Genomic DNA, 19,623 nt, shown 5'->3' with positions numbered 1-19,623 from the left:
ATATCATGAATAGGATCAAACACTTTCTTCCTTTCTTAATTCACAAAGATCAAACAGGTTTTATTAAAGGAAGAAATACTTCAGATAATATTAAAAGAATACTAACATTAATAGATTATAGCAAACATAAAGTTCTAAATTTAAATGTAATCTCATTAGATATTAATAAAGCTTTTCATTCGGTTAACTGGAACTTTCTTTCACTAGTTTTAAAAGAATATAACTTTCCTTCTAATTTTAATAATCTTATCCAAATACTATATGAAAAATCTACTGCATATGTTAAACTGGGATCATATAGATCAGGCCCTATAACAATAAAAAATGGAACTAAACAAGGTTGCCCTTTATCACCATTGTTATTTGCATTACTCATAGAACCCTTTGCAAATCAAATCAGATCAAACTATAACATAAAGGGCATTTGTATTAATAAAATGTTAAACCTTAAAATCCAACTCTTTGCTGATGACATACTATTAACTCTCTCAGATGCAAATGAGTCTTTGAATGCTCTATTTAACTCCATGAATAAATTTCAAAATATTTCAGGCTTAAAATTTAATGAAAACAAAACTAAAATTATGCCCTGTAATTGTAAAAAAAAAAATAATATAAACAAAAGATTTTCCAAATATATAGTAACAGAAAGTAAATTATTATATCTGGGAATAAATCTACTCAATGAATTAACAGATTCTCTAATATTTAACTATAATAAAATACTAGACAAAATAGAACAAACAATTGGTTACTGGAATAAATATATCTTTTCAACAGCAGACAGATTATATCTTATTAAAATAAACATATTTCCCAAAATATTATACTTAATACAAAATTTTTCATTGCCACCTCCCAAATATATTATTCAAAGATACAATAAACTAATTTTAAATTTTCTATGGTTTCCAAATAAACCCCGTATAGCCTTAAATAAACATTTGCCAGATTGGGAAGATGGTGGAATTAATTTACCGGATATTGATTTATATATTACCTCATCTGTTATTAAAAACATAACACTATGGTTAAATAATTCATACACACCTATATGGAAACAAGCCCATGAGCAGATTTACATAGAAATCAATTATAATCACATACAAGACAACTTAACAGTAATACCATCACCCCTTATATGGATGTTAAAAGATTATTTTTAGGAAAAGAAATAATATTAATAAATTGCCATCAAACTATGTAAGCTCTACACTTTCAGTGTTCAGAACATATATAAACAAAATACCAAATATTAATTCTTGGATTTTTCTTATTTTCCCTATAGCTTTTACACCAAATATTCTAGATACATTCCAAATATCTAAAATAAATATACTTAAAGAAGAAACATTACTCTTTTGGCATCAACTTATAGAGAAAGGGAAAATTCTAACAAAGGAACAGATAATTTATAATTATAATATAAATAAAGACAATTGGCTGTTTTTACAAAATCTAAGGCATTTTCTTATAAATAAAATAGAACAAATGCAACCTTCAGTTAGACATGAAGCTCCAAAACTCATTGAATACCTTATTCTTATCACAAAACAGCCTTATCAGGGTACAGGTTATTTGTCTAATATCTATAAAATTGTTAAAAAAACAAAAACTATCATGAAAAATCATACTGGGATTATTAAACAACCATCCTCCAGTTGAAGAAGAAAAAAGTAATATTCTAAAATCTTCCAAATTTTCTACATTATCAAAATACTGGCAATTATTCACTTGGAGATATCAACATAGAAGTTTCTATACACCACATAGGTTAGCCAAAATGTATTCTATTGAAGATCAATGTTGGAGATGCCATACCAAGATAAAAGCAGATTGGCAGCATGTTTTTTATGAATGTATATGTCTCAATATGTACTGGAAATCCATTAATTATTTTTTTCAGACTGTTTATAATGATAATTTTCAATTAACAAAGTCTTTAATTTTATTCAACTCTCCTATTCCAAACTGTGTACCAAAAAGAGACACTAAAATTCTATGGTCACTATTGGCTATTTCACGTAAAATCATAACTATACACTGGAAAAATGAGGCTTCGCCTACGTTCAAGGAATTTGAGACTTTAACAACAACAGTTGCTCACATGGAAATATTAACAGTGAAGAACAGAACTAAAAGATCTACTTCTTACTATTACTCTTGGATGAAAGTACTGGAAATACTTGGAAAATATCGAAGAAGATATATCATCTTATGTTTCTAACTTTATATAATATAGAATTTCAATGTTATTTGCATAGACACCAATGTAAATAGTTATATAATGGTTTGAAGTTAGTAATGTTTTAGAATTGTAAATATGTTATTTATCTTTATTTCATGTAATGTTTAAGACATCTTATTTGAAATAATAAAAAAAATATTTAGTGAAAAAAAAATCCCATAACCTACACAGTCCCCAATCACCTTACTTTTAATTTCAGCTGCAACTTAGTAAAACATTATTTTCTACCTCATATACTTCCTATATTCATCAGCACAAAAAATAAAATTAATCAGGACATACAAATTATATCAGAAAAAAAAAAAATCACTCCTTTCTCAAATCTCCCACTCTCTTTCAAGTTATTCAAAGCAGTCTGTATGACAGTCATCACAAAAGCAAAGATACCACATAAGGGACAACCTTTTTCACCCATCTAAGCATCTTCACCTTCTTACCAAGCCATCCATTAGCAAGTGACCTCATCCATGTTTTATCATACAAGATTTTAAACTCAAGTCTTACAATTCTATTTTGTAAACCACATCTCCAAAATTCCAAAGTGCACATGATTCACTCTGCCAAATGCTTCTTCGACATCTACTACTTTCACCAATTTCCCTAACAATGCAACATACTTTTAACTTTTCTCCCCTGTACATCGCATACGTTTCCTGGTAAAATATTTGTCAAAGTTATACTGAATCGCAACTGCACTACTTTCACTAAAATCTTGTAATGACAACTGCACAACTTTAACGGATGTTATTTATCTACTGACACACCCTCTCAATCTTCTGTTCAGATTTGGCAATACCTCTACATTCTTCCTCTAGCCTGAATCCTTCTATTAACCATTCCACATTCTTATAAACAATTTACCTTCTCAAATATCTTCCATCTGTTTTTAAATTTATATAACCAATACTATCTTCCCCAGGTGAATTTTTCTTTAACAACTTTTAGAGCAGTATCCAAATCATCCATTGCAGTTCTCTTCTCTAAATGGACTCTCTCCATCAAATTACTTCAAAATTTTCCAGTCTTTCTTCTGTAACACTATTGTTCCTTGAAGCATACTTTACAAAAATCCACCTTGTGAATACCTTCCTATGTTTTCTATTATACACCTTCCGCATTTGAGTGCCTCTATTCAAACTTCTCTAGCTTTTACCAATTTCCCCAAAAGACTGCCTCTTTCCTACCCCTAAGACACTGTTGTCTTTGTAAAATAGTCTTTACTCATGCTACTCTTCAGACAATTTCCTTTCTCTTCAAAAATAATCTAAACTGTTTTCAAAAATCACATACTAACTCACCAAACATTTTAAAATATCTCTACATTTTCATTTATTTATATATATATATATATATATATATATATATATATATATATATATATATATATATAAAATCTTATTTATATCTTTCTTAAATACATCAATGTCTTTGAAATGTACATTATCCATAATCACATTATGGCCTCAGCAAACATGTGTGACTTATTGTCCTCTCAACCTCTGCACCCTTTTCCCACATCTAATAGCTTCACCACCTTAGTGAAGACCTGGCTCACACTGCCAAATTATATGAAATACTCACCAGCAATTTTACCCTTCCACTGCTTTCACTCCCTCTCTCTTTCACCAACCTACAGCAAATGCAAAACCTTTTTACTAGTCTAAAATTTCCATCATGAATCACCTCTCATAATTCAAAGATCTTGAGAATGACTCTTTCCTTTTACTTTTACAACTACAGTCCTATACCAACACAATATGCATAACAGGGTCTCATATATTCAAAACACTTGCACCCTCTCTGTCACAGAGTAGGAACATAAACAGGGAATGATTCTGATAGTGCAGTACCCTGTGCATGTGCAGTTACACACAGTCAGGCTTGGAAACAAGCATGTGGGTCAGGCTGACAGTGAGGCACCACTGTCTACTTCAAAGGGTCACCACATGCTTTACCTTGGTCAGTAGAGTGCACTGTTGTCACATTTATTTCCAGTTCCACATGTAACAGTATTTCTTCATATTTAAGACAACAAGCCTGTAGTTTACATTCATATTTACAAATGACAGAATTATCTGCAAACTTCTATCTGGCTAGGCTGACAGCCTTCACCCTTATCTACCAGTGGCAGTGGTTGGGATATCCTCACATTTGTTTGGCAGTGGTGGGATATCCAAATCACATATTAATTAGCTGGCAAATACTAATTGGCGTTTAGTGGTGTGGGTAGAGTGAATCCTATAGCTTGTGTACAGTGAGCTTTGAAGGTGTTTTGTACTCAAAACAGCCATGCAGTGAATACTCAAGAGTTCAGATCACAACTGTTTTATTTCTTTTGTTAGCTTAGTTAGTCAGGGTGAGCAGGCAGCATGTCAGCAGGAGAGTATGGAAAGCTGACAAGGAGCCAGCTGGCGGAGATGTGCCAGGCTAGGGGACTAGTGCATGGAAACCTGATTAAGGCAGACCCGATTGCAGCCTTGGTTACAGCTGCATCAGAAAACAGCAACCAGGAGGACAGACTGGCAGTGGAGATATACAATTCCCCCGGAGAATGGACAGCTCATCCTTTCTGCAGTGGACTTAAAAATCCATCCGGAGCTAAAGAGACCTGAGTTGGAGGCCAGGCTTTTGGAATTAGAAGCAAAATGAGAGACTGCAACGTTTGCAGGCTGAGCAGAATGAGAAACTATCACGTCTGCAAGCTGAGGAACAAGAGAGGCAGAGGCAGCATGAGAAGGAGATGCTGACTCTTCGCCAAAGTCATGGAGGTAATGGGGAAGGGAGTAACTGGACCCCAGAAGCACAAAAGGTCAGTAAATTTATTCCGCAGTTTAAATAGGGGGATAATTTTGATAGTTTCATTCATATGTTTGAGAGGGTATGTAAACAGTATGAAGTTGACCAAGGGCTCTGGGTACAGTTCCTGACTCCCTTACACCACGGTAAAGCTGTAACTGTTCTGTCCAAAATGTCTGATGTTGCATGTTTTGATTATACTGCTGTAAAAAAATGTCTTTTAGAACTGTTTAAGCTAACACCTGAAACGTATAGGAAAAAAAGTTTAATGACCACAGACGCAAGGCAGATGAAAGTGTGTGAGAATATGTTGCTGAACTGAGCACCTACTTCCATAGGTGGACGAGTGGATGTCAGGTCACCACATATGAAGGGCTGGCAGACCTTTTGGTGAGAGAACAAGCCCTTAGCACTTTGCCTGAGGACATGAGGATCTGGTTAGTTGATGACAATGTGCTACTTCAGATGAGTTGGGGAAGAAGGGAGACCTATACCTGGCAAGCAGAGCAACCTTGCACAGGAAGGGGACCCCCAGTACTGCTCATGGGTCTAAAGGAACCCATGGTGGGCGGCACAGACTGCCACAACAGAATCTGCCAGTAGCAGGGGAAGCCACTAGTCCAGGTACACATCCAGGAGCTAGGGTTAAATGTTTTGAATGCAACCAGTGGGGCCATGTGGCATACAGGTGTCCACGGAGGCAATGTGGGAACAAAAGGTGAGGGAGCCAGTAAGTGGGAAAGACAAAATGCCAATAGCAGGTTGTCTTGGGACAACAAGGGTACCAAACTACCACCAGAGGCTATATCCTATTGTAGTGAATGGCAAAGAGGCCATTGCCAAGAGAGAGACAGCCTCTGATATAACCATTGTAAAGCATGCAATTGTTACAGAGGAGAACTACTTGCCTGGGCAGTCTATTCCAGTCAGGGCTTTAGGAGGGAACCCATTCCAAATACCTTTGGCTAGGGTTCACCTTGACTGGGAGGGTGGAATAGGAAGCCAGCAAGAAGGTGTGTTTGAGGATATACCTGCAGATGTCTCGATAGGGATAGGGAATGATTTTGATAGCGCAGTACCCTGTGCTTGTGCAGTTACACGCAGTCAGGCTTGGAGACAAGCATGTGGTTCTGGTAGCCTGGGAGACCCAGACAGACTGCATACTTGCAGCCAGGACTGGTGAGGTGGTTACTTCAGGGAGGCAGCTACTCTGTAGCAGTGAGACTGAAGGTGAGACACAGGTGCTTGTGGGTACTCATGATCTCTTGGACAGAGGGATTGCAAAGGTAGAGGTAAGTACTAGTACCCAGGCTGACAGTGATGCACCACTGTCAGAGGATGCCAAACTTCCTGTGGAAGGGGATCTGGGAAGGGTTACAAGGAGAGAGTTGAAACAGGCTCAGCTCTTAGACACTACATTGCAAAGCCCGAGGGAGGTAGCTAGGGAGGCACCCGATTCTCAAGGAAAGGGGGAATCTGTATACTGGGACAAAAGGTTACTACAGAGAGGGTACTCCTGAGGGAGGGCTAGAAGGTGAGACAGTACAGCAATTTGTAGTGCCTAGAGCCTACCGTCTGGCGCTTCTAGCCATAGCCCATGATAATCCCTTTGCAGATCACATAGGCATAAAATGTACAAAGAGGCATATTATGCAGAACTTCTATTGGCCTGGAATTTCCAGAGATGTAACAGGGTACTGCAGTACCTGTGAGCAGTGCCAAAAGGTAGGCAAGGCACGAGACAAGGGGAGAGCTCTTTTGATGCCTTTGCCTGTGACTGAGGAGCCATTTCAGAGGGTAGTTATGGATATTGTGGGTCCTCAGAGTACCCCAAGCTCCACAGGGAAAATGTATATCCTAGTGGTATGGGATTATGCTACACAACACCCTGAGGCAGTAGCTTTGTCCTCCATTGAGGCAGAGAAGGTGGCAAATGCTTTGTTAGAGATTTTCAGCAGGGTAGGTTTCCCAAAAGGAATACTGAATGACAGAGGTGCCAATTTCATGTCAGACCTGCTGGCTTGTCTGTGGAGGTCCTGTGGGGTGAAGCACATGAAAACCACCCCCTACCATCCCCAGACTAATGGTCTTGTTGAGAGGTTAAACTCTACAATCAAGTCCATGTTACAAGCATTTGCAGATCAGTTTAAGAAGGAGTGGGACAAACATTTGCCCCATCTATTGTTTGCTTACAGAGAGGCGCCCCAGGAATCCACAGGTTTTTCACCCTTTGGGTTGCTGTATGGGCATAAGGTGAGGGGACCTCTAGATTTAAATTGAGATGACTGGGAAGGGGAGTGTGAGTCTCACAAGCAGTCTGTTGTGGCACACATCCCCAAACCTCAGGAAACTCACAGGCTTGGCCCAGGAGAACCTGGCAGAAGCCTAACAACTGAAAAAGGTGTGGTATGACAGGAATGCTTGAGCTAGAGAGTATGCTGTGGGGCAGCAGGTAATGGTGCTCATTCCTGTCAAACACAACAAGCAGCTTGGGAGGGTCCCTACAAGGTGGAAAGAAAGGTAAGTGACGTTAACTACATGGCAGAACTGCTAGGCAGACAGCAGGGGCACAAAATGTACCATGTTAACATGATGAAACCTTACCATGACAGGGAGGCCCTTGTGCTGAGCATTTGTAGTGGATTGCAGGAGGAGTCCGAGGGAGATCTGGGGACTGATCTCCTCAGTGAGGCTCGGGCGGACACCTCAGTGGAAGGGGTAGCAATGTCCCAGCAGCTATCTCCTACCCAGGTTTGAGAAATCCGAGCAGTGCTGCAGGAATTTGGGGACATGTTCAATGAAAAACCAGGGTGCACCCAGCTGGTGCAGCACCAGGTCGATACAGGACCCCAAAGGCCTATTAGGCAGGCCCCTTATAGAGTGCCTGAGAGAGTCAAACAGACTCTGAAGGAGGAGATACAGGAGATGTTGGAACTAGGGGTGATTCAAGAGTCCAACAGTCCATGAGCTTCCCCAGTGGTTCTGGTGCCAAAGAAGGATGGCAGCACCAAGTTCTGTGTGGACTACAGGAAATTAAACACTCACAACAAGTCAGATACTTACCCCATGACTAGGACAGATGAGGCCCTAGAGCAGCTGGTTGGGGCTAAGTATCTTACAACCATTGATCTTACCAAAGGTTACTGGCATGTGCCCTTGACTCCCAGTGCTAGAGAGAAGTCAGCCTTTGTGACTCCTTTTGGCTTGTATGAGTTCACAAAGATGCCCTTTGGGATGAAGAATGCCCCAGTGACTTTCCAGAGGCTGGTAGATCATACCCTGGCAGGAGCAGGAGGGTTTGCCCTTGCTTACCTAGAGGATATTGCAATCTGCAGCCATTCCTGGCTAGAGCACCTTCAGCATGTCAGGGAGGTGCTGGGCAGATGACAGAGGGCAGGGTTGCCTATTAAGCTAAGCAAATGTCAGGTGGGTATGGAAGAGGTCTCCTACCTAGGACATAGAGTGGGGAGTGGTACGATAAGGCCAAAACCTGCCAAAGTGGAAGCCATTCAGGCATGGCCTGCACCGGTTACTAAAAGGCAGGTGACGGCAGTTTTAGGGACAGCAGGGTACTACAGAAAGTTTGTCCCCAGTTATAGTACCACAGCTGCTCCCCTCACAGATCTAACAAGGAAGAACATGCCAGATAAGGTAGTGTGGACCCCAGCATGAGAGCAGGCATTCCAGAAGCTTTGGGAGGACCCCCCTTGTTAGCCAGTCCAGATTACAGCAAAGAATTTGTTGTGCAGGTGGATGCTTCAAACCATGGGATGGGGACTGTACTTAACCAGATTTATTCCGAGGGGGGAAGAGCACCCAGTGGTTTATCTCAATCGTAGGCTCCAACCCAGGGAGGAATATTATGCAGCTGCAGAAAACGAATGTCTAGCCATAGTGTAGGCACTGCAGAAACTTCAGCCTCATCTGTATGGAAGGAAATTCACTGTTATGACAGATCACAACCCCCTAAAATGGTTAACAGAGTCAGCCAGACAGCAAAATGCTAAGTTGCTAAGATGGAGAGCCTGGGGTTGCAAGCATATGATAGGTCAGTGCAGCACCGCAGTGGGGTTAGCAATGCAAATGCACTTGGGCTCTCAAGACAGGGAATGGGGTGAGGTACACTCAGACTGACTTAACCCTCTCAAGCGGTGTTTCTCAAAGGTCACTTGAAAAACTAGCATGAGTTCTCCGGGGGGGGGGGGGTGAAGACTGCTAGAAAGAATTATCATTTGTAAATATGAATGTAAACTACAGGCTTGTTGTCTTAAATGTAAAGAAATACTGTTACATGTGGAACTGGAAATAAATGTGAAAACAGTGCACTCTGCTGACCAAAGTAAAGCATGTGGTGACCCTTTGAAGTAGACAGTTGTGCCGAATAGTCTAGATGAAGAATTTCTATTGTTTTAACCAAGAGTTAAAATCGCTAGACTTAACATGCAAATGTATTTTTTTGTTAGTCTGTTTCCTGACCAGCTGGATAACAAAAGGGAGATGTTAAGAATGTAAATGCAGTTAATGTGTAGCCTGGGAACACCAAGAAAGTGTAAAAGAAATTATGTGATGTTTATCAGAACTGCAGTTTCAATTCAAACAGAGTGAATCAGAAGGCATTAAGCATTTTTGTCTTGAACATCCAACTCACAGCACTGCCTCTTGCTCACGTGTAAGTTATCTTAGACTTGTGTTTTCTTTTAAGAATAGCTAGAACTAGAAAGATTAGACCAAGTGTTTTTCTGTGATGTCAGAACTGTACCACTGAATTATTTTAAATATTTCTGTGTGATCTCTGAACTCTTGATTAGCACTGACTGTGTAGTAGAAAGTATTGTCTTGTGGTTTTAATTATTTATTATTAAACATCTTGAAACATTTTAACTGTGGCTGGTTTGTGTAGAGATAAGTTAAGCTCTAAGAGTACATTGCATGTATATAAGGATCCTGTACCAAGTCACTAATAAGCCTTGACTGTTTAAGTCATACTACTAATTAGATAATATTGCACAGTAATAATTGGGCACCCTTTTAAGGGCCTTTGAGTAGCTGATAATTATTATTAGAAGTGTCTGTGTGGTTGTGTAAACTCTTATCTTAAATTGTGTGTGTGCGTCAGCTACTTGGGCAGGGACACGAAGCACTAGTTGGACAGAGAGGGTGCTGGAGATTTTACCTTGCCCAGCTAGGCTGAGATCTGGACCCTATAGCTGTGCCAGTGGGGAGTCTTATTGAGGACCTGGGGAGCAAGGGAGTGACTGCCCCGGACTGACTGTGATCTCTGTGTGCTCTTAAGGGAAATTGCACTTTACTGTGTGTATTTGTTATCCTTTCCTCTCATATGAGACACCCTTTCTGGTGTTAGTGGTGAGGACTGAGGTCTTTGATTGCTGGGCCAGGGCACGGGCATCACATTTGTGGTGACAGTGGTGGGATTGAGGCTCCTTGATTGCTGGGCCAGGGCATGGGCATCTCACCCACAACCTTAGAAAAGTTATTTTTCTTCATCAACTATTATCAAATGTCTTGGCATACTATTACGCACATCAATCACTGCTATCTTTGGATATTTTTACAAGTGCAAAAAAGAATGTTCTTAAGTACAGGATATGAAAGATATGAATCCAAATGTGGGAGTTTAGCATAATGGTTAACATTTTTACCTTACAGACACAAGGTAAAGGGTCCGATTCCTACACTGGGTAGTTGGCTAGGCTTAACATGGCCCACAAGGGCAGACATCCTAGTACTAATCTGTGAACCTATCAACCTATGAAAAGAAAACAGATTAAAGAATTTTATAACATTAGAAAGAACAGAGTACACGTAGTGAAATTAGCTAAAAATTGGTTAAAAGCATTGGAGTAAATGAGTTAAAAGGGATTAAAATATGTGCGCCAGGTCATGATGGAATACAGTATACAATAAATGACAAAATGATGGAAGACAAGTTAGAACTTTTGTTAGAAGTATAAACTTGAGACTTAAGGTTACAGGGGAACTTCCAAGATGACTGAAAACTGAGTAACAGCTTAATTTCAGCTCTCCCAGTCTGAGAACAGGAATTCAGTAAAACAAAAAATAAAAAAAAGAGCGAATTTGTCTTTTTTTTGAATAGATTTCAGTTACTGGCTAGCAAGTGCACTGCCTGGATGCCAGCAAAAAAGAAATTTAGGGAATTGAAAGCAAAAGCAACCATAAAAGGTGAGAAGAATCCTGCAGCTCAACCTCCAGCTTTGAAGCAATACATAACTTCCAATAATCTAAAGGAAAAAATAAGTCAAATGTGTTCAGAGTCGATTTAAAAAAACAACATACTGAAAGAGTACATCTACTCAAACAAAAGGCTGGTAAAAATGAAAGACGTTTTAAAGAGATATTCAGATGAGCTGATAAAACTGTAAAAAAAATCAAAGGTTGGTATTAAGAAATAAAAAATTAAGAAGGCTGGGAGGGGGCCTAATGGTTAAGGTGTTTGCCTTACAAACACAAGGTGCAGGGTTTGAGTCTCACAGGGGATAATTGGCTAGGCTTAAAATGGCTCGCAAGGGCAGTTAACTTAGTACTAACCTATGAACCTATGAAAAGGCTGGCTGAGAGGAGACTGCTCAAGAAGAGATGTTTCACAAAAATGACAGAATTAGAGGGGACAGAAAGTAGGGAAAACTGCAGATTTTCTGCTGTACCACACAAACTGGAACTATATTAATTTTATGAAAGCACAAGTAAGCAAGTGGATTCATATTCCACAGCAGAAGTTGTTAATTGAATGGGTACATTGTGTGTATGCTCCAAACCTGGCCATGAGAAAGCATCAAAGAAATAACAGTAAAGATGCAATCGTACCAGCAGGACAAGTTGATTTGTACCAGCAGGGCGAGTTGATTCTGACAACACTTTGGCAAAAGGACAAAGTACTAAAAGTTGGAGACATGATTACTCACTGTATACCAGGCAAGAGAGGAGTAAAATTATTCCAGCAATCACAGAATGCAGAGAGGCAGGTGTGAGATTCAAGCTGCTGTATCCAGCTATCTTCAGAGTATTTTTTTCCTGGGCATCAGACATTTTTTGACGCATAACATGCCAAGGAGAAAATACAAAAAAGTCTGCCCAACAAAAAGTGAGCTATCAAACAGATGGGGACTATGCTTCTTGTTCTTCTGACAATAGAACTCATAGAGAGACTTTGCCAGTGAAACCTTTTCCAATATTTCAAACGAAAATGCTTGAGACACAAAGAAAAGCACAGAAATTGCCTAGAAGAACCAAGAGCACATTGGAAATGAACCAGAGGCTGGAGTCGGGATATGGAGATCAACAAGAAGAAGAATCATCAACTCGGAAATTAATCAACAAAATGTGGCATTACAAAGCATCAGTCACGTTTGTGAAACATGTCTGAACAAGAAAATCTGGAAATATTGGACTTTTTGACTTTGTTAAACTTATAGGGGACTCCAAAGCATGCATTATACTTCAGGTCATTAACATCTGGAACAATAAGGAGAGGGGAAGAGGAAGGAAAGAGACAGGTAACTAAGTAAAAACAATTTTGGCTCAACAGTATTTTTATAAAGCATAACATACTATATCTTATACAATAAAGCATTTTCACTTGTTTTTGTATTAATAGGAATAATAAAGTAAACAGGTGTTTTTTTCCTTCTTGTTTAGTTTTAAGAAATGTAGGGACTGCAATGTAAAAAGAGAAGAAAGCTTGTTGAAAAACATGTTTAAGATAACAGGCTGTAATCTTGTATTGTTGAAGAGAGGGACAGGTTGTAAAAGTAAACCAGTCACAATACAAGTAAAACGGATATGCTTTTTCCTACTTTTGCTTATAGGGAATGACCGACTGGAGGCCCTGGCTTGATGTAATAAGTTTTAACGGAGGCAAGCAAATAGTAAAAACACAATGTAATGAAAAGTTTTCCTTTAGCAAATAAATGTTCACAGTGCAACATAAGAATCTTCTAGCTGAAGGCAACTGTGTATCTGGTTCTCATGTTTCTATGGAGACAAGCTGATAAGAGGGCAATAAAAACAGAATACTTTTTTTTTTCTTTAACACTAAAAGATAATGTTTTCGGAAAGCATTCATGTTTTCTACATCTGGGAAAGGAATAACAATAGGACAAAAACAGACAACACTTAATGTTAGTAGAAGCACAGGCTATGCCCATGGGGTCTACATTAGTTCGTCGAAAACACTTGCCAGCAAACACACATTCAACAGTCATTCAGCAAACAACACTTCTGCAATTTGCTGAACATTCCAGGGTAAAGATGTAGTTGGCCAAGTATACAACTTTTCCCTTTTCTCCACTGTAGTGCGATCTCAGAGTTGGTATATATAGTTGGGGGGGGGGTTCAATTTAGCTAGATGTGGATCCGTTGTATTTCAGGGCAAGTATTTCTTTGTCCTGGGAGTATTCAGTGAATCGTGGAAGTGATTTTCCTGAATGACGGTCGATGAATGTGTTTTCGCTGGAAAGTCTTTTTGACAAATTAATACAGACCCATGCCATGCATCTTAACATGGATAAACTTAATTATGTCAATTAAATCCAGTTAGTGTACCTTTCAGTCCAGGACAACTGTACCTCTTAGGAGGGCTAAACTTCATTATCTGAAAATGTACTTAGGTTCTGGGGGTGTGTTTGTTTTTGTCTGAGGGTTTTCCTTAAAAGAAAACACCTTGAAAGATATGACAGATTCAAACAGCTATGACAAGAAACAACTGCATAAAAGATCAATCTGCCAAACACTACACTTCCAAGATGGCTGTACAATGAGTAACAGCTTATTTCTAGTTCTTCCAGTGTGAGTTCTGCAGCTGTTCAGCAAACGACAATGTAACTAAGCTGCAAAAAAAAAACTTTTCAATTAGAGGACAGAGCACGAGGGAAAATCTGAGATTTTTTCAGCTATACCACAAGCTTTGATTCTGACAAAACTGTGGCAGAAGGACGGAGTACTAAAAAGGAAACAGCATATTCAGGGAACGTCGAGATGCAGATGTGATACAAACTGCTGTGTTAATAAAGACCAAAGAGGGACTGTAGCACAACCAGAGCAAATACCCTTTTAAGAAAATGAATGGACCAGGAGTTAGGAGTATAAAACACTGGAAGCCTCTTAGAACTTAACTAAATATACTCATAGCAAGAGGACACAATCACAGGGCATACATGTATGTAATCTTTCTTTTATGAACATAGAAAAGCTCCACTTTTTTTTTTAGCTCTTAAATGTGTTACTTCCAATCCACACACTAAATATCTTACACTGCTTTGCAACTATTCTTTCTCCCTTCTCCTGAAAACAACCTTTGTGATAAGTCGCTAACTTTGTTCTGTTACATCCCTGGTCCTTCAATGAAAAGGTGTCTTACATGGCCCAGACAAATCATCCAGGTAATCAAACACAAATAAACGCACTCCATAAAACAGAACAGATGCACCTAAAGATCACATTTTATTCCACTACTATTTGCCCAAGGAGCAGTTACTTCTCTCCTCTCCCTCACTGTACACTTGTCAAAAATCAGATAAGTGTACAATTACCACTTCAACACATGCAGTACACTACAGACTTCCACAAGTCTCAAGACATATCATGGATGCTTACAAAATGAGAGGCATGTAAACTCTATACCCTACTGGAGAAAACATGTTCTCCAATAGGGTATTAATGTACAAGGAGAGCTCTGGAACAAACCTGCAATTTCATGGTGGCATATGAAGCTGCATTTAAGCACAAAGAGAGAGAGAGAAAAAAGTTTGCCATATTGTTTTTGCTCACAAAACATACACGTAAGTTGAAAACAATGAAATAAATAAAACTTGAAAAACTGAAATAGCGGTTATAACCGAGCTTCTGTTTTACTTCCTCTCCTCGCTATGTGCCACACGCAGCCACATTTAGCAAGTGTGTGTGTGTGTGTGTGTGTGTGAGTGAGTAGTGAGTATGTAGCTGTATGTGAGAGAGACAGACAGAAAGAAATATATTTGTGTATGTACATTTCCAGACTTCTTTACTCAAGAACTCTGGAGAATAGTTATCAAAAAGTGAGTACAAAAGCTCATATATTTAACAGTTACAGCAAACGCACAAGATAAAATTAGGGCCACACTAAAAAACAGAGAAAGTTGAGCAGTATACTGGGGAAAAAGAGTTCCATGCTTTCACATTGTACCCAATTTTTTTTCAATCATTTCATCACTAAGAGACATCTGAGGTATTGACAGTCAAGAAAGTGGATGCAATTGTTGGGTACATTTGTGTGTGCAACAGCAAGTCTGCATGTGTATTCGAGTTTCTGTGAGACTGTCTATCTCTGCATTTGTGTGTGTATGCATCCATAAATACGCACATTATTTTGGGCGAGTGTGAATGTGTACACACAGACACACACACAAAATGCTGAAATAATACCCTCTAAAAGGCAATTACATATCATACAGCACACCTATGATAATCATTAGGCAGAATAACTTTTTTTCATCAAAAAAAAAAAAATACTAAAACAAATGCAAACTAATTTAACAGAACATCCCTTCTGTACATTCAAAAATATCATCCAGGGGAAATATAAACCAAAAACTCCTAAAAAAAAACATAAAACTAGCAATAAAATGACTCCGGGAAACAGCACAGTGAAACAGAAGCGGATATTAGCTCAATAAATATGGCATAATTACAAGAACACTTTACACAAAATAAAAAAACTCTTATTACCATAAAATAGTCGTTACCAAGCACGTCATTCACAGGACTTCATCAGAGTAACCTATAACAACACAGGATGCACTTTATAAAAACAAAATCCCTCAAAAATACATTGCAACCTCCACAGAGAGATACGCTCCACTTAAAGGAACAGTAACAATATTATTTAACATTTTTCCATTGCAGAACTATGAACTAGGTCACACAAAAAAACAATATGAACTTCAAATCTCTCACAATAATTTAATTTCTCTACAAATTCCTAAATAAAAAACTACTCAGATTCAATTAAACTATTAAATAATTGTATTGTTATACCACGTACTGATTTATATGATAGTGCTCTCAATCTAAGAAAACAGAAAATGGAGATGCAGTGGCATTGGTCTTGATCTGCTACTCAGCCTCTTTACATTCAAGTTGTACTTTCCATGCCCCCCGTATCCAAATACATCACAAACACAATAAAAAAAAAAAAAAAAAACTCATGCCCATCATTGTTCTGAATATGCAGCCATAAGGCGTTTTTTTTGTAGCTTTTTTCTTTACTTCTCTCAAACCTTCACAAATTCTTTAAGTCTCATTTCAGTTTTACCCACCTAAAATGATGCACATTTAATATATCTAGCAATGTACATCACTTTATCAGTTCTACAATCACACCTTGATGGGCATCTTATGTTCCAATACACTGTTAATTCCAAATACTCTCCTTCATAAACAAAAGAACAAATGGAACATCTATCACATTTAGTCATTCAAAAAATTTTGTTCTTACCCAAAAGTTTAATTTTCATTTTCAAGAATATTTTTTTCAAGAAATGTTTTTATATTCCTATCTTGCCTATAGTTAACCCAACTAGACCCCAAATTTTCCATTTAGATGCAAGTATTTCTTTTATAGCTGGACCATACTGGTTATGTTACAATACACTCCTTATTACAGTTTACATTTTTTGCATCACAAATAATTTTACCCTCCTTACCAGAACCCAAAAGTGGTTTATAAATCAAATCAATCCTCTTTTGGTAAACTTAATGAAAAGCTGTTTCTAGTAAAAGCAAAGGTTAACCTCTATTAAGCAACATATCCTTTAAAACTAACCATTCTTCCATAAAACATTCACCTCTAAACACCATTAGTGCTAGTCTCACCAGATGTCCTTTAACTAATGCTTTTTCTGATGATTTGGGTGCCAGCTTTCAAAATATAACGAATTGGAATGGGGGGTTCCTAAACAAAGTTGAGGTAAAACATTTATTAAAATCAGTTTTCACTAATACATTTAAATAACTGAGGGATTCAAAAGATTTAGTCATATTAAAAACCAAAATATCAGTACTATTGTTGATATACATAAAAAATGCATGTAATCTAGTTTCTGAATCCCGCCAAATTATTATATAGTCCAAAATACGTCCATAGAAGCTCCAACATTCAGCAAATTCACTGACATACTGATGTTCACAAAAAAGCAAGGACAATATTAGCAAAGCTGGGGGCACATGCATCCTCTATTGCAATACCTTGCACTTGTTTGAAACTGGTACCTTCAAACCATATAAAATTTGCCTCTAAAACAATGTCCATAAGGGAAGTTCATTTTGTTTTTTTTATGTGACCTAGGTCATAGTTCCACAATGGAAACAATGTTAAATAATGTTGTTGCTGTTCCTTTAACTGGAATGTATCTCTCTGTGGAGGTTACAATGTACTTTCGTGGGCTTTTATTTTTATAAAGTGCATCCAGTGTTTATAGGTTACTTTGATGAAGTCCTGTGAATGATGTGGAATGAAAACTGTTATCAAATGGCTATTTTGTAGTAATAAAAGTTTTTTTATTTTGCGTAAAGTGACCTTGTATTTATGCCATATTTATTGAGCTGATATTGGCTTCTGTTTCACTGTGCTGTTTCCCAGTTATTTTATTACAGGGGAAATAATGGATCTTCCAGGGTGGACCCATGGGTGGTCCTTTATTTCCCCAATAATGTCCACTCTATTGGGTATTACTGCTGGCTTTCATCCCAAAAAGTTAAATGTACTGTTGTAGAGCTTATGTGAACGCGCAAGGCAATATGTAAGAGAACTGGCACTCCCTTAACCCCCACACTTACAACTTTAATACAATGTAAAGGAGAATACCCGCCTAGTTACTCAGAAACTATACTGTTTATTCAGTTTCTGCACTATGTGTGTTTTGATTAGCAGGATGTAACAATGAAATCATGCTTAAATAATCATGGTATTCCAAATCAAACCACTGAATGTAACTCAAGTTCAACAGTGCACTTTAATTTTGCATAACCAAAAGCCTTGTTCTCCATGCAAAAGCTTTACAGCCTTGGATACGGTTATTTTCTTCCTGTCAGTTATGTACTAAACATTTTCTACAGTACATGTACTATTTGAACTCCACTCAAGCAATGTGTTCTCATATGACTGTACAACAGTTACCTCTCAGTCTCAGCACAAGAAATATGGACAAAAATAAAGGGGGAGGGGGGACAGACCAAAAACGGTGATAAATACTGCTCTTATTAACTTAGAAAGTTGACAGAATAAACAGATTTGTATTAGCGTATATTTTCTGATGGGTGTGAAGTATTAAACTCAAATGCCTGCCATTACCAACTTTGATGAGTTGTCAGAAAACAACACATTTTTATGTGGAAGAGACCAAAGACATGGGACAAAAATCTGGACATGAGACATGACAGATACCACTTCGCTCATTCCAACCAGTTATTTTCTGGGTGCACAGAATCAACCTTTTGATTTTCTCCTCTGCAGCTACTTAAGTCTTTCTTGTTCCTTAACCTGAAGTGCCTGCCCTTTATAATTCTCTTGATTTACTCACTCTGCAAAACTATAAATCAATAGTGTTCTAAAGGTTTTACTTCTTTATTCATTCATTTAGACTATTTGGAACTCATCACTTCCTTGTGCAGACCAACAATCACGTATATAGTCTCCACACCCCTTATACGAACCATCCACAATATGCATACCTGCATCTAAATACATCGCTGTACACCTCAATGCGATCTTGGGTGAGGTGGTAGAGGCCAGAATTCACCCTACTCTGCCCTATCAAGAAGTCTGAATCTATTACTACTTTATACTCAGCATCTGGTCCCCTACAAAGAAGGACTTAATTCTAACGCTGACCTAATCCATAGACTGTCTTTCCGCCAATTAAGTTATTTATCACAGGGTCACTGCATCTGTGTTTATCATTCCCCAAACCAAAGCACCCATTCAGACATAAAGTGGTCACTTCAGGTTTCATCAACAAACCACACGGCACTCTCGGGTCAAAGGGCCTTTCCAAGTCCCGCTCGTGAACACATTTCTTACCGTCACGGTCTACATCGGAGATATTTTGCACCGACTCCCGCTGACGGCCAAGTGCTAGGGCGACAATTAGAACAATCGCCCCAATCACTAAAGAAACAGCAACCAAAGCAGCTAATTCCATCAGTCCACTGCCTGTATAAGCGCCCTAAAAAGAAACCACGCATGCACGAACCGGGCGCTGCCACGTTGCGCGTCTAGTCACGGTAGTACGCTGAGGGTTGGGTTTTAGAAGTGCGAGATAGGGTGTGACGTGGTAAGTTATAAATCGCGTAAAGTGGTAGCAATTGGGATACGGAACGATTATTTATAGTACTTGACAACTTTCAAAAATTATATTAATTCTGTGGGTTTTAGGGTTTCTAGTCTTAATCCTAAAGTACATTTCATATTCAACCCAAAATGTTAATCGATGATCTTATGTAGACGTTAGGGTTACCAATATTATAAGAAACAGAATAAACAACTGCAATACTACAAGTATAAGCTT

The 19,623-nt window shown here is 38.3% G+C and overlaps 1 protein-coding gene across 1 annotated transcript in view; it reads right to left on the bottom strand.

Annotated features, from left to right (window-relative positions):
- TBL2 (transducin beta like 2) overlaps window positions 1–19,334 on the bottom strand; it is a 648,257-nt gene extending 628,923 nt beyond the window's left edge. Inside the window, exon 1 of the mRNA XM_044054120.1 lies at window positions 19,137–19,334. Coding sequence (XP_043910055.1) covers window positions 19,137–19,257 — 121 coding nt within the window. The 5' untranslated portion in view covers window positions 19,258–19,334. The remainder of the gene's footprint in view (window positions 1–19,136) is intronic.
- Between the last annotated feature and the right edge of the window lie 289 nt (window positions 19,335–19,623).

The sequence above is a fragment of the Protopterus annectens genome, chromosome 13.part0 (assembly GCF_019279795.1).
Source record: "Protopterus annectens isolate FY-2018-M chromosome 13.part0, PAN1.0, whole genome shotgun sequence".
NCBI classification, from domain to species: domain Eukaryota; kingdom Metazoa; phylum Chordata; order Ceratodontiformes; family Protopteridae; genus Protopterus; species Protopterus annectens.
The sequence above is the reverse complement of the archived record's forward strand: the minus strand, read 5'-3'. Positions and strand labels throughout refer to the sequence as shown.